Source organism: Myxocyprinus asiaticus, chromosome 30 (genome assembly GCF_019703515.2).
Source record: "Myxocyprinus asiaticus isolate MX2 ecotype Aquarium Trade chromosome 30, UBuf_Myxa_2, whole genome shotgun sequence".
Lineage (NCBI taxonomy): Eukaryota > Metazoa > Chordata > Actinopteri > Cypriniformes > Catostomidae > Myxocyprinus > Myxocyprinus asiaticus.
The window spans coordinates 2,521,392-2,534,806 of record NC_059373.1 but is presented as its reverse complement, the minus strand read 5'-3'; the positions used below and the strand labels follow the sequence as shown (position 1 = coordinate 2,534,806).

The 13,415-nt window shown below is 44.6% G+C and overlaps 1 protein-coding gene across 1 annotated transcript in view; it reads right to left on the bottom strand.

Moving 5' to 3' along the window:
* The window catches only part of LOC127420675 (serine/threonine-protein phosphatase 6 regulatory ankyrin repeat subunit B-like), a 69,585-nt gene that overhangs the window by 7,761 nt on the left and 48,409 nt on the right, over positions 1 to 13,415 (bottom strand). Inside the window, exons 19-25 of the mRNA XM_051663125.1 lie at positions 4,750 to 4,956; positions 4,557 to 4,658; positions 4,186 to 4,284; positions 3,930 to 4,091; positions 1,931 to 2,038; positions 1,654 to 1,851; positions 1,370 to 1,576 (exon numbers count right to left, since the gene is read on the bottom strand). Coding sequence (XP_051519085.1) covers positions 1,370 to 1,576; positions 1,654 to 1,851; positions 1,931 to 2,038; positions 3,930 to 4,091; positions 4,186 to 4,284; positions 4,557 to 4,658; positions 4,750 to 4,956 — 1,083 coding nt within the window. The remainder of the gene's footprint in view (positions 1 to 1,369; positions 1,577 to 1,653; positions 1,852 to 1,930; positions 2,039 to 3,929; positions 4,092 to 4,185; positions 4,285 to 4,556; positions 4,659 to 4,749; positions 4,957 to 13,415) is intronic.

Genomic DNA, 13,415 nt, shown 5'->3' with positions numbered 1-13,415 from the left:
ACAGGTAAAATATCAGATTAGAATAAACAAACTACAGGAGAAACGGCATCAGATTAAAAACAAACTACAGACGAAACATCAGATCAAAAACAAACTGCAGACAACACCATCAGATTCATATAAGTACTGCAGGCAAAACACCATCAGATTAAAAGGCTAACTGCAGAAAAAGCACCACATTAAACACAAACTACATACAAAACATAACATTTAAACAAACTACAGACAAAACACCCTCAGATTAAAACACAAACTGCAAACAGAACATCATCTTAAAACAAGCTGCAGACAAACAAAAAAACAAAAACAAAAAAATCATATTGACTACAAACTGAAGATAAAATAAGATCAGACTGAACAAACTTCAGACAAAACAGATTTAGATTGCACACAAACTGAGGACAAAACTCATCTTTAATACTAAGAACACAAACTACAGACAAAACATAATTACACTAACTACACTAACTACAAACTAAAGATAAAACATCATCAGATTTAACAATCTACAGACAAAACAGATTTAGGTTAATAATAAGAAGACAAACTACAGACACTGTATGACTGAACATACTACAAACAAAACATTGTAATACTGAATACAGACTAGAGATAAAACTTCAGATCAAACACAAACTACAGTGCATACAAAACATCTTTAATATTAAGAAAACAAACTTTACACAAAACTCCATCAGTTTAAACAAACCTCCGACCATCAGATTATAAACAAAATAGAATATACAGACAAAAACACAAAATACAGACAAAACACTTTCAAAGAGAACACAAACTAAAGATAAAACATAATCAGATTTAACAAAATACAGACAAAACACCTTTGGATTGCACACAAACTACACACAATTTCCTCATACTGATTACAAACTAAAGATAAAACATCAACAGATCGAACACAAACAACATAAAAACATCTTTAATATTAACATCACAAACTGCAGTCAAAACACTATCACACTGAAAACAAACTAAAGATAAAAAGTCAGATCAAACACAAACTACATCCAAATACATCAGATTGAACACAAACTGTACAGAAAAGTTGAACAAAACTTTTAATCAAAACACCATCAGAAAAAGACACAAATCAGAATAGCATCAGACTGAACACAACAGAGAGAACACAAAATGCTCAGAAAATACTGTCCTCTAGTGGCACAAACACTATCAGTCGTATTTATAAGATCCGTTGTTCTCACTCTTCTTTAGGCACTTTACCGTCATTCTAATAAAAAGGATTTACAGTACAGAACACCAGCCATAATGTACAGACTAATCTAAATTCCACTTTTGTGTTCTGATATGAGGGTGAGACAGAATGACAGATGGAAGACATGATAAGACTCACCTTCTTGTCATCCAGTAGACATAGCGTGTTCTTCTCTTGTCTGAGCAGGAATATGACAGTGGACTCGTGGTTCTCCTGAGCAGCGTACTGCAATGGAGTCTTTCTAGCATGACACTCCACACATGCCGACGCGCCTCTCTCCACCAGGAATGACACGGCATCCAGACAGCCCGCTTTAGCAGCATAGTGCAGCGGAGTCCAGCCACTCTGAACAAAAGCATGTGATATCATTTGTTATTTTTCTTAACATTTAAAGTACCAGTCTCATTCAGGTTTTTCCTCACCTTATCTGTATGGTTGATTTCGGCTCCCTGTCCCAGCAGAACTCTCAGCATGGACACGTGCCCGTGTGCGGCGGCCAGGTGAAGACAGGTACAGCCGCGTCTGTCCATCAGATGCAACATAGATCCAGACCTGTTGAGCAACAGACCAACCACAGCTGTGTGTCCGCCCTGAGCCGCCAGGTGGAGAGGGGTGGATCCCTATAACACATGACGGGGTCGGTCAGAACTGTGTTAAACTGCTGGGGTTCAAACCGTGTTAGTGGTTTGGGTTTCTTGCCTGTATGACTGTTTCCGCATCAGCCTGAACTCCAGGAGAATTCAACAACAACCGAACCACATTCTCATGACCCGACTGAGCCGCCAGGTGTAGAGGAGTATAACCTGACTGAACACACACAAACACACACAAAAACAGTGGGACAACTAACATAGACTTAATAAACAACATGAAGACCTAGTAGAGAATTGTCACATACTGGTCAGTCCTACAAAAACAGTGACCAGAATTGATTCAATCTACATCTTAAACAAATTAATACTATTTCTGTAACATATTTTATTTTTATATTTGTAATTAAAATACCATTTATTATATAACAAAACTTTCAAAACTGGTCCATATCAATATCTTGGGAGTCTTTTTAAACGATTCTTTAAAAGAACCGTCTCAAAATAATATATTTTTGTAAACGAATAAAGAAGTAATACAATTTTTGTAACACATCTGAATGTTTTTCTTATTAAAATACAATTTATTATGTAACAAATCTCTTCAAAACTGATTCATATCATTATCTTTTGAGTTTGTGAGTCATTTTAAATGATTCTTTAAAAGAACCGTCTCAAAATAATATATTTTTGTAAACGAATAAAGAAGTAATAACATTTTTGTAACACATTTGAATGTTTTTCTTATTAAAATACAATTTATTATGTAACAAATCTCTTCAATACTGATTCATATCATTATCTTTTGAGTTTGTGAGTCATTTTGAATGATTCTTTAAAAGAACCCATACAAAAACAATAAAATGTTTGCAGCCAAATATAAAATAATACAAATTTTTAAACATATATTAATGTTTTTCTTATTTAAATACCATTTATTATATAACAAAACATTCAAAACTGATTCATATCAATATCTTATGAGTTTGTGAGTCTTTCTAAACGATTTCTTTAAAGAACAGACTCAAAAGAATACATTTTTGTAACCGGATATAAAATAATAACATTTTTGTAAAGTACTTTAATGTTTTTCTTATTAAAATACCATTTATTATATAACAAAACTATTTAAGACTGATTCATAACAATATCTTGTGAGTTTGTGAGACTTTTTAAACGATTCTTCAAAACAACCGACTCATAAAAGTCATTCATTTGTGAATCTGACTACATTTGTCACACTGTAAAGCCCCTCCACCATGAGACCACACTTTTTATAAAATAAAACAGCTTTTCCAAGGCTATTGATATGACTGAGTCTTCATCTTATGTGAGCGTACATCACTTTACACTGATTTACAAAAGTACTATTCATTTATGTAGGTGTAAAACTTAATACCGAATGCCCTCACTGCAAAAAAATCCTTTTCTCCATCAGGATCTATGCCTTTTTATCAGTAAACAAACTAAACATCCTTAAAATAAATGTATCTGAGAGAAAACAAATGCATTAGATAAGTATATTAATAATTGTTTGTTTTGTCTTGTTCCAAAGTCATATTGTTTTTCCAATTGATAAAAATGTAAACATTATTGCACTGTTATTTGTAGTGTAGAGATGTTACAGAAGCCTTGAACCTCAGTATGAAAAAAACAATTAATTCACTGCGTTGATTTTTTTTTTTTTTTTTTAGGTGTCTTAGTGCCTTCCTGAGCCTATGTCCTACAAATATTTTTTTCTTCCATCTACATTTTTTTCCTCTCTCTAAAATGTTTTAATTCTCTGTAAAATCCTTTTTTTTTTTTTTTTATCTCTAAAAATGTTTTCTCTCAAATTTGTTTTACTCTCTAAAGGAGAAAAAATGTAGAGAATTTATTTTTGAGAGAAAAATGTTTTTTGAGAGAAATCTTTTTTTTTAGAGAGAGAAAAAAATTAAGGAGAGAAAGAGAAAACATTTAAATATATATAGGATATATGTAGGACAAAGGCTCAGGAAGACACTAAGACACTTAAAACACATTTTTTACCTAGTGACTTATTTTCCGATGCGGTTCAGGGCCTCCATAAGATATAGCTATGTTTCAGTTAGATTGCAAAGTCGTATTACCTCAATTAACGGCTGTTGACATATCACGTCGTTTTTGCCTCCACTACTGCTGCGGTTAGCGGGAAATTCACTGCGGATCGTAGCGGGAACTTCAGTCAGGATTTCTCTCACAAAATCCACCTGACCAAAACACGCTGCCACATGCAGAGCTGATAACCCTGTCTATACACACACACACACACACATATGATTCAGTGAGATGAAAAATAAGATTCATCAAATGAAATAAAAGTTAATTAATTTAAAAAAAACACACCTTTGAGCTATGAATCTTGAGTGAAACGCTGGCTTTGAGCACCTCCAGAATATGTGTGTGTCCATTCTTGGCAGCCAGGTGTACGGCAGTCATCCCCTCCTGAAAACCACAGGGTTAGACAGGAACATACTGTCTGAATGAAATGTACAGTGACCAATCACAGTTTGTTTTGTTGTAACTCACCATTTTGGGCCAGGTAAAACCGAAATCGTTAAAATGGACCGGTGTGAAAAAAATGAAAACAAAACACATACAAATAATGACGTGTAAACCCCGAAGCAATAAGTAAAAATGTGTCTGACTGAAGGCTGTTCAAAAGGAAGGGAACTTAATTATGCTGCCTCAAATGTGTCTCATTCTTTCTAACTCACTACGTCCTCCAATGTCACTGAAGCTCCGGCCTCCAGAAGAACTTTCACCACCTCCATATGACCGCCAGCAGCAGCTAAATGCAGCGGACTCAAGCCGTTAGCCTGCGGATATAGCAAGAGCATTGCAATTATAATTCATTGTATTTTATGCAATGGTTATCAGTGACCTATCTTTAACCGTTGACTTCCGTACCTTGTTGTTGAGGGTGAGTAGTCCTCTTTGAGTAAACGTGAGCAGTTCTTTAATGACGGCCACACTGCCTTTAGCCGCAGCGATGTGTGTGCAAGTCACGCCCTCCACGTTAGCTAGTGTGGCTAACTCTGGTCTGTGCCTCAGAAACAGCTTCACCACCTTAGAGTGATCGTTCTCAGCTGCCAGATGAAGAGGGGTCTGACCGTGCTGAAAAAACACACAAACATACTCAAACAAACTGATTCTAGTGTCCTAAGGTGACCAATAATATGGTGTTAAGTGTGCTACAAATGCGATAACTCTTTGGAGCTAAGTATGCTAACATGATATTTATCTCCCAAATTTGGAATGCCCAGTTCTCAATGTGCTCAAAGTCCTCGTGGTGGCGTAGTGACTTGCCTCAATCCAGGTGGCGGACAACGAATCTCAGTTGCCTCTGCGTCTGAGACCGTCAAACCGCGCATCTTATCATGTGGCTGGTTGAGCGCGTTACCGCTAAGATGTGGCGCGTGTGGAGGCTTCACGCTATTCTCCGCGGCATCCATGCACAACTCACCACGCGCCCCACAGAGAGCGAGGACCACATTATAGCGACCACGAGGAGGTTAACCCAACATGACTCTACCCACCCTAGCAACCGGACCAATTGGTTGCTTAGGAAGCCTGGCTGGAGTCACTCAGCAAGCCCTGGATTAGAACTTGAGACTCAAGGTGTGGTAGTCAGCATCTTTACTTGCTGAGCTACCCAGGCCCCAACATGTTACTTTTTTACTTTGAAATATTTTGGAACTGAAGTTCCCTATCTGTCACTCACTCGAAGTTGTGGCGATGTAGTGACACTAGGGGTCACCCTTGGGAGCCCGAAACACCTCTGGTCTTTGATAAAAGGCCAATGAAAATTGGCGAGAGGTATTTGCATGCCACTCCCCTGGAGATACGGGTATAAAAGGAGCTGGTATGCAACCACTCATTCAGATTTTCTCTTCAGAGCCAAACGGTCATGCTCATTGAACTGAATTCTCACGACTGTTCATTCACCTCTGCTGGATCTGACGGCACATTTCAGCGGCTTCTCCCTCCTCTGCACTGGTGCACTGCAGAGAACGCCCCTGGGCGCTTCAGCAGAAAAAAGAGAGTATATTTTCTGAAAGTGTATTTTTCTCTAAAAGAGCGGCACACACGGAACGTCTTTTTAAAGACGTGTCTTTTTAAAGATGCCTTTCCAATTGTGTTATTCCTGGTCTTTCGTGTCTGGGCGTGACCCACACGGAGGCAGTGTTTGTGGATGGTTCATGTTCTTTGAACATGAACCATTTGGAGTCAAATCGGACATTTGGAGTCGAATCGGACAGGCACAGGTAGACCAGTTCACCTCCCAAGAATCCTCCCACTGCCCGCTCTGGTACGCCCTGACCGAGGCACCCCTCGGCATAGACGCACTGGCACACAGCTGGCCTCCCGGCCTACGCAAATATGCGTTTCCCCCATTAAGCCTACTTGCACAGACTCTGTGCAAGGTCAGGAAGGACGAGGAGCAGGTCGTCCTGGTAGCACCCTACTGGCCCACCCAGACGTGGTTCTTGGACCTCACGCTCCTCGCGACAGCCCCCCCCGGTGAATTCCCCTAAGGAAGGACCTTCTTTCTCAGGGACGGGTCACCATCTGGCACCCGTGACCAGACCTCTGGAATCTCCATGTCTGGCCCCTGGATGGGATGCAGAAGACCTAAGCGGTCTACCACCCGTGGTAGTAGACACGATCACTCAGGCTAGGGCCCCCTCTACGAGGCCACCTTGAAGGTGTACATTGCTGCTATAGCAGCACACCATGACACAATGGACGGTAAGTCCTTAGAGAAGCACGATCTGATCGTCAGGTTCCTGAGAGGTGCCAGGAGGGTCTACGGAGAGCCTCCTTCAAGCCTTTGCAGTCAGCTGAGCTTAAGGCACTCTCCTTGAAGACTGCCCTCCTGACTGCGTTCACTTCCATCAAGAGGGTAGGAGACCTGCAAGCGTTCTCTGTCAGTGAAACTTGCCTGGATTTTGGTCCGGGCTACTCTCACGTGATCCTGAGACCCCAACCGGACTATGTGCCCAAGGTTCCCATGACCCCTTATAGGGACCAGGTGGTGAACCTGCGAGCACTGCCCCAGGAGGAGGCAGACCTAGCCCTGTCGTTGCTGTGTCCAGTGTGTACTTTACGCATCTATTTGGATCGCACGCAGAGCTTTAGGATCTCTGAGCAGCTCTTTGTCTGCTTTGGTGCACAGCAGAAAGGAAGTGCTGTCTCCAAGCAGAGGATCGCCCACTGGCTCATTGACGCCATAGCTATGGCATATTTCACCCAGGACGTGCCGCCCCCAGTAGGGCTACGGGCCCTGGCCAGGGGTGCCTCTCTAACAGACATTTGTAGAGCAGCGGGCTGGGCAACATCCAACACCTTTGCAAGGTTCTACAACCTCCGGGTGGAACCGGTTTCGTCCCAGGTAGTGGCACGCAATACAAGCGGATAAGCCCGGGATGGCCGGCCGGGTATATCACTTGCACATAGCGCCTTTCACCTACTCTGAGCTGAAGACGTGTGCCATTAATTCCCAGTAGTGTTCACAAACTATGTTCCCTGGTTGACTTCCTCCAAGCACTGTGGCAGTCGAGTTTTCGGAGAGACTCACTGCCGGCCCAGTACATGTGCTAACTAAGAGCCCTGTCCTGGGGTAGGTGCTCCTCATGTGGCGGTTCCCTGTAAGGTAACCCCATGCGATGAATATTTTCCGCTAATCCGTTTCCCTGTTGGCAAACTGCATCTTCCTTGGGCAGAGCCCCCTCTGCCACAGTCTCCATGTTTGTAGCAACTCCTCCCCGTTGGGTAGGATCTACCATGAGACTCTCCACATGGTCAGCAAGACCATGTGATGTATTTTTCCACTTAAATATCCCCCCCTCTCTTAGGGTGAGGTGTGGTCTCCGCAGTGTCCTCCCCCTGTCTCTATTTTTTTGGGTAGTCGACTTGTCCCCAAAGGGCCGTTCGACACTCATAACTATGTTGGGAGAGGTTACGTGTCGGCCTGGTGCGCAGGCTACGAGGCACACAGTGGTCTGCCCATCACACACTGCCAGTTCGCGTAACACAGTTCAGCCAGTTGCGGCGTTTCGTATAGGGACCCCTAGTGTCACTACATAGACACAACATCAAGTGAGTGACAGATAGGGAACGTCCTGGTTACTTGCGTAACCTCCATTCCCTGATGGAGGGAATGAGACATTGTGTCCCTCCTGCCACAATGCTGAACTACCCGCTGAAATGGCTGGACCTTGTCTCGGCTCCTCAGCATAAAACCTGAATGAGTGGTTGCATACCAGCTCCTTTTATACAGTATGTCCTGGGGAGTGGCATGCAAATACCACTCGCCAATTTTCATTGGCCTTTTATCAAAGACCAGAGGTGTTTTGGGCTCCCAAGAGTGACCCCTAGTGTCACTACATCGACACAACATCTCGTTCCCTCCATCAGGGAACGGAGGTTACACAAGTAACCAGGACGTTTGGAAGGTGAATATTTATTCAATTGAAAGTTTAAAGCTTAAAGGAGCAATATGTAACACTGACATCAAGCATTTAAAATGGGTACTGCAGTCCAGATTCAAAATATTGGAGAGAGTTGCCTCCCCCGCCCCCTCCTCCCAGACTCATTTTTGATGATGCCTCATGAATGAGCACGCACAGTCGGTGCTGAACTGTCTGAAGGCATTCAGATGGAGAACAGTGGTTCCACTGAAACACTGAAACAACAGAGACTCCTGGGGCATATGGCATCCTCAGCGGCGGCCACACCGCTCGGATTGATGCATATGAGACCGCCTCAGCACTGGCTTTGGACTCGAGTCCCGAGATGGTCATGGTGCCGCGGGACACATCACGTGACCATCATGCCGGTCTGTCGCTTCCTCTTCAGCCCTTGGACCAACCTGGCATTTCTATGGACAGGGGTTCCCCTAGAGCAGGTCTCCAGGCATGTCGTGGTTACAACAGTCACCTACAAGATGGGCTGGGGCGCCGTATGCAACGGGAACACAGCTGCTGGCTCTTGGACTGGCCCACGGCTGCATTGGCACATCAACTGCCTAGAGTTGTTGGCAGTACTGCTCACCTTGCGGAGGTTTTGGCCATTGATCCAGGGCAAGCACGTGTTGGTCCGGACAGACAACACAGCGATGGTAGCTTACATCAACCACCAAGGCGGTCTACACTCCCATTGCATGTCACAACTCACCCACCGTCTCCTCCTCTGGAGTCAGCAGTGCCTCAAGTCACTATGAGCCACTCACATCACGGGCGACCTCAACACTGCAGTGGACGCGCTGTCACATCAGGTTACCCTCAGGGGAGAGTGGAGACTCCACCCTCAGGTGGTCCAGCTGATTTGGAGTCGATTCGGTCGAGCACAGGTAGACCTGTTTGCTTCCTGGGAATCCTCCCACTGCCTGCTTTGGTACGCCCTGACCAAGGGACCTCTCGGTATAGAGGCGTTGGCACACAGCTGGCCCCCTGGACTACACAAGTATACATTTCCCCCAGTAAGCCTACTTGCACAGACCCTGTGCAAGGAAAGTTCTGCCTCCATGACCTTCGTGAAGACGTGAGGGGACAAGGACAGGCCGAAGGGGAGGACCTTGTACTGGTATGCCTGGCCCTTGAAGGCAAACCGCAGGAAGGGTCTATGTCGAGGTAGGACCGAGACGTGGAAGTATGTGTCCTTCAGGTCTACCACCGTGAACCAATGTAGATGTTGGACGCTCGCTAGAATGTGTTTTTGCATCAGCATCTTGAACGAGAGTCTGTGCGAAGCCCAGTTCAGTACTCGCATGTCCAAGATTGGTCGCAACCCACCGCCTTTCTTTAGTATGATGAAGTGAGGGCTGTAGAACCCTTTCCTCATCTCAGCTGGAGGGACAGGCTCTATCGCACCCTTGCTCAGGAGGGTTGTGATCTCCGCATGCAAGGTAGCAGAATTCTCGCATTTCACCGAGGTGAAACGGACGCCGCTGAACCCTGGTGGGCACCTGGTGAACTGAATCGCGTAGCTGAGTCGGACTGTCCGGGTCAGCCATCACGATGGGTTTGAAAGCACGAGCCACGCGTCCAAATTCCGGGCGAGGGGGACCAAAAGGATAATCGTGACGTACCGGCGGGTAGGGCCTCGCAGCGGGGCGGAGCTCGAGGTGCCACGTCAAGGGGACTCGAGCCCCGTGGCCGTGCTGAGTCGAGGGACATCGAAGCTCTTACCTGGCTCCTGCTGCCCACCATGAGATTGGCCGAGGAGGGGGGAGGAGGAGTCTCAAAAGATTCTCCTCCCGGCCCTCCACCGGGGGATGGAGTGGTCTGTGCACCAGCTCCAGAGGAATGGGTCTCCTTGCCCCTGGGTCGTCCATCTCAGGGGTGCTTCGAAGCCTTCCTCGGGTTCTTGGCAGCCGGCCGTGAGACAGGTGGCATCTGCTTCCAACGATGGGCTGCACGCTGGGGCTGGCCACAGGGGCGGGCTGTGGCGGAGCCGGAGATGTTGCTGCAGGGAGACAGCCTTGGCGATGAGCAGATGGGGTGCGGGATCTTGAGCCGCGCTGGGGCAGGATGTGCTTTATAGCTTCTGTCTGCTTCTTCACTGTCGAGAATGGAAAATATACTCTTTTCAGAATATACTCTTTATTTTGCTCTGCCGAAGCGCCCAGGGGCATTCTCTGCACTGCACAGGCACAGAGGGGGAGAAGCCGCTGAAATGCACCATCAAATCCAGCAGTCTTTAGCGAGGTGAGTTCTTCTAAGAGGCATTGAATTAAGTGCACTAAATGCAACCACTCAGCTCTGAAGAGAAAATCTGAATGAGTGGTTGCATACCAGCTCCTTTTATACCTGTATGTCCGGGGGAGTGGCATGCAAATTCCACTCGCCAATTCTCAGTGGCCTTTTTTTCAAAAGATCAGAGGTGTTTCTGGCTCCCAAGAGTGACCCCTAGTATCACCACATCGACACAACGTCGAGTGAGTGACAGATATAGAACTTAACATTCTTAAAACAAGAAAAGATTATGTGAGATATTAAAATATTAAGGGCTCTGTTTTTGTGAGTGCGCAACCATGCGCTACTGTACATCCTATAAAATTTTCATGACCGTGCCAAGCGCAAGTGGCCGTGGGTGGGAGTGTTTGCTCTATCTGTGGGTGTATATGCGCAAACTGTGTGTGTATTGTATGTTAAAGAAGTGGCAAAAAGTGCATTTTCCTATTTTCCTGAGAAAAAGGTCACTGCGCTAAGACGTTTCAAAAGCAGGTCTGTTTTCAGCGCAGTTCCTGTATTTGCGGTTTGGAGATTCCACCAGCAGGTGGTACTAAAATTCATGTACATGAACTCTGAAAATATAGTGAAGCTAAAATTTATGAGATTAGTGATAAACTATCTATAGGCCATGATTTATTTTTCAAATATTAATATTATAATTATATTTACAATTGTATTTATGATTTAATTTGTATTGGTATTTTTCAACCTTTTGTCATTGTGATTTTTAAGCCACTGCACAAGAGGCTGGTGGACCATTTCATTACTTTGATTATATTTTTGTTTAATTTGAAGTGTAATTTTCAATTTACAATTCTTTTTGTTAAAACATTTTCATGTTTCTCTAAATGAATTTAATTGTTCAAAATCAAAATTGAGCAGAAGAAGTGATGAATCACTATTAATACTAGCCATGATTTGTGTGTCAGTAGATGTAAGCTATTTATAATGCATACATCCTCTATAATTTAACGGAGCATACATTCCAATCCTGACATTCAGTGTACATCCAAATCCCATGTAATAGGAGCGTGTCCGTATTTCTATTCTTCTATTTTTTATTTATTTTTTATCCCCTTTTCTCCCAATTTGGAATGCCCAATTCCCACTACTTAGTAGGTCCTGGCGGTGGCGTGGTTACTCACCTCAATCCAGGTGGTGGAGGACAAGTCTCAGTTGCCTCCTCTTCTGAGACAGTCAATCCTCGCCTCTTATCACGTGGCTCGTTGTGCATGACACTGCGGAGACTCACAGCATGTGGAGGCTCATGCAACTCTCCGCGATCCACGCACAACTTACCACGCACCCCATTGAGAGCGAGAACCACTAATCATGATCACGAGGAGGTTACCCCATGTGACTCTACCCTCCCTAGCAACCGGGCCAATTTGGCTGATTAGGAAACGTGGCTGGAGTCACTCAGGGCACCCTGGATTCAAACTCGTGACTCCAGGGGTGGTCGATATTTCTATTCTTCTAATTCACTGCATACAGTCCATTTACACTACCAACTTCTTATAAATGTGCTGTCTTTGTTTATATCATTGGTGCTTGAAAGGGAATGGACTATATAATAGCACGCAGACGGTGCAATATCTGGAGAAGAACCTCCAAATTAAATTGCACTTGATCCAACCCATTAACGTATTACCGCAAGCAATTTAGTCAGACCCACTTGCGCCTAGACTAAGTGCATACTTGCACAAAAATATCAAAACTTCACTGTGTGTGTATGACTAGTGTCATATAGTGCCATGCTTAAAGCTAGCACTCTTAAAATAAGGCCTTAAGTCTTGTTTTCAGAGAAATCTAACTAATTTTTTGTGGTTTATGCTTAAAAGAAGAAAAAACGATTTGCCAATAAGGCCAGAAAAATAAACGTCATGGTTACTTGTGTAACCTCCGTTCCCTGATGGAGGGAATGAGACGCTGTGTCGATGTAGTGACACTAGGGGTCAGTCTTGGGAGCCTGAGACACCTCTGGTCTTTGATAAAAGGCCAATGAAAATTGGCGAGTGGTATTTGCATGCCACTCCCCCGGACATACGGGTATAAAAGAGCTGGTATGCAACCACTCATTCAGGTTTTATGCTGAGGAGCCGATATAAGGTCCAGCCATTTCAGCGGGTAGTTCAGCGTTGTGGCAAGAGGGACACAACATCTTGTTCCCTCCATCAGGGAATGGAGGTTACACAAGTAACCATGACATTCCCTATCTGTCACTCACTTGACGTTGTGTCGATGTAGTGACACTAGGGTCCCTATACGAAACGCCATAATTGGCTGAACTGTGTTACGTGAACTGGCGGTGTGTGGTGGGCAGACTACTGTGTGCCTCATAGCCAGCACATCAGGTTGACACGTAACCTCCCCCAACATAGTTATGAGTGTCGAATGGCCCTTTTTGGGGACAAGTCGACTACCCAAAAGATAGAGACAGGCTTAACCCAGTCGTGGCCTCTTTTCCCCTTCTTTTTTTCCAATCTCTAAAAAAGAAGGGGGAATATCCAATTGGGCCGCCAGGTCTAGTCGGGGGGTGTCCCTCGCAAGGGGAAGACACAGCAGAGACCACACCTCACTCAAAGGGAGGGGGTGGGTATTTAAGTGGAAGAATACGTCACATGGTCTTTCCAACCATGTGGAGAGTCTTCAAGGTAGATCCTGCCCAATGGGGGAGGAGTTACTACAAACATGGAGACTGGGGCAGAGGGGCTCTGCCCAAGGAAGATGCAGTTTGCCAACAGGGAAACGAAGTAGCAGAAGATATATATCGCATGGGGTTAGCCTTACAGGGAACCGCCACATGCGGAGCACCTACCCCAGAACAGGACTCTTAAT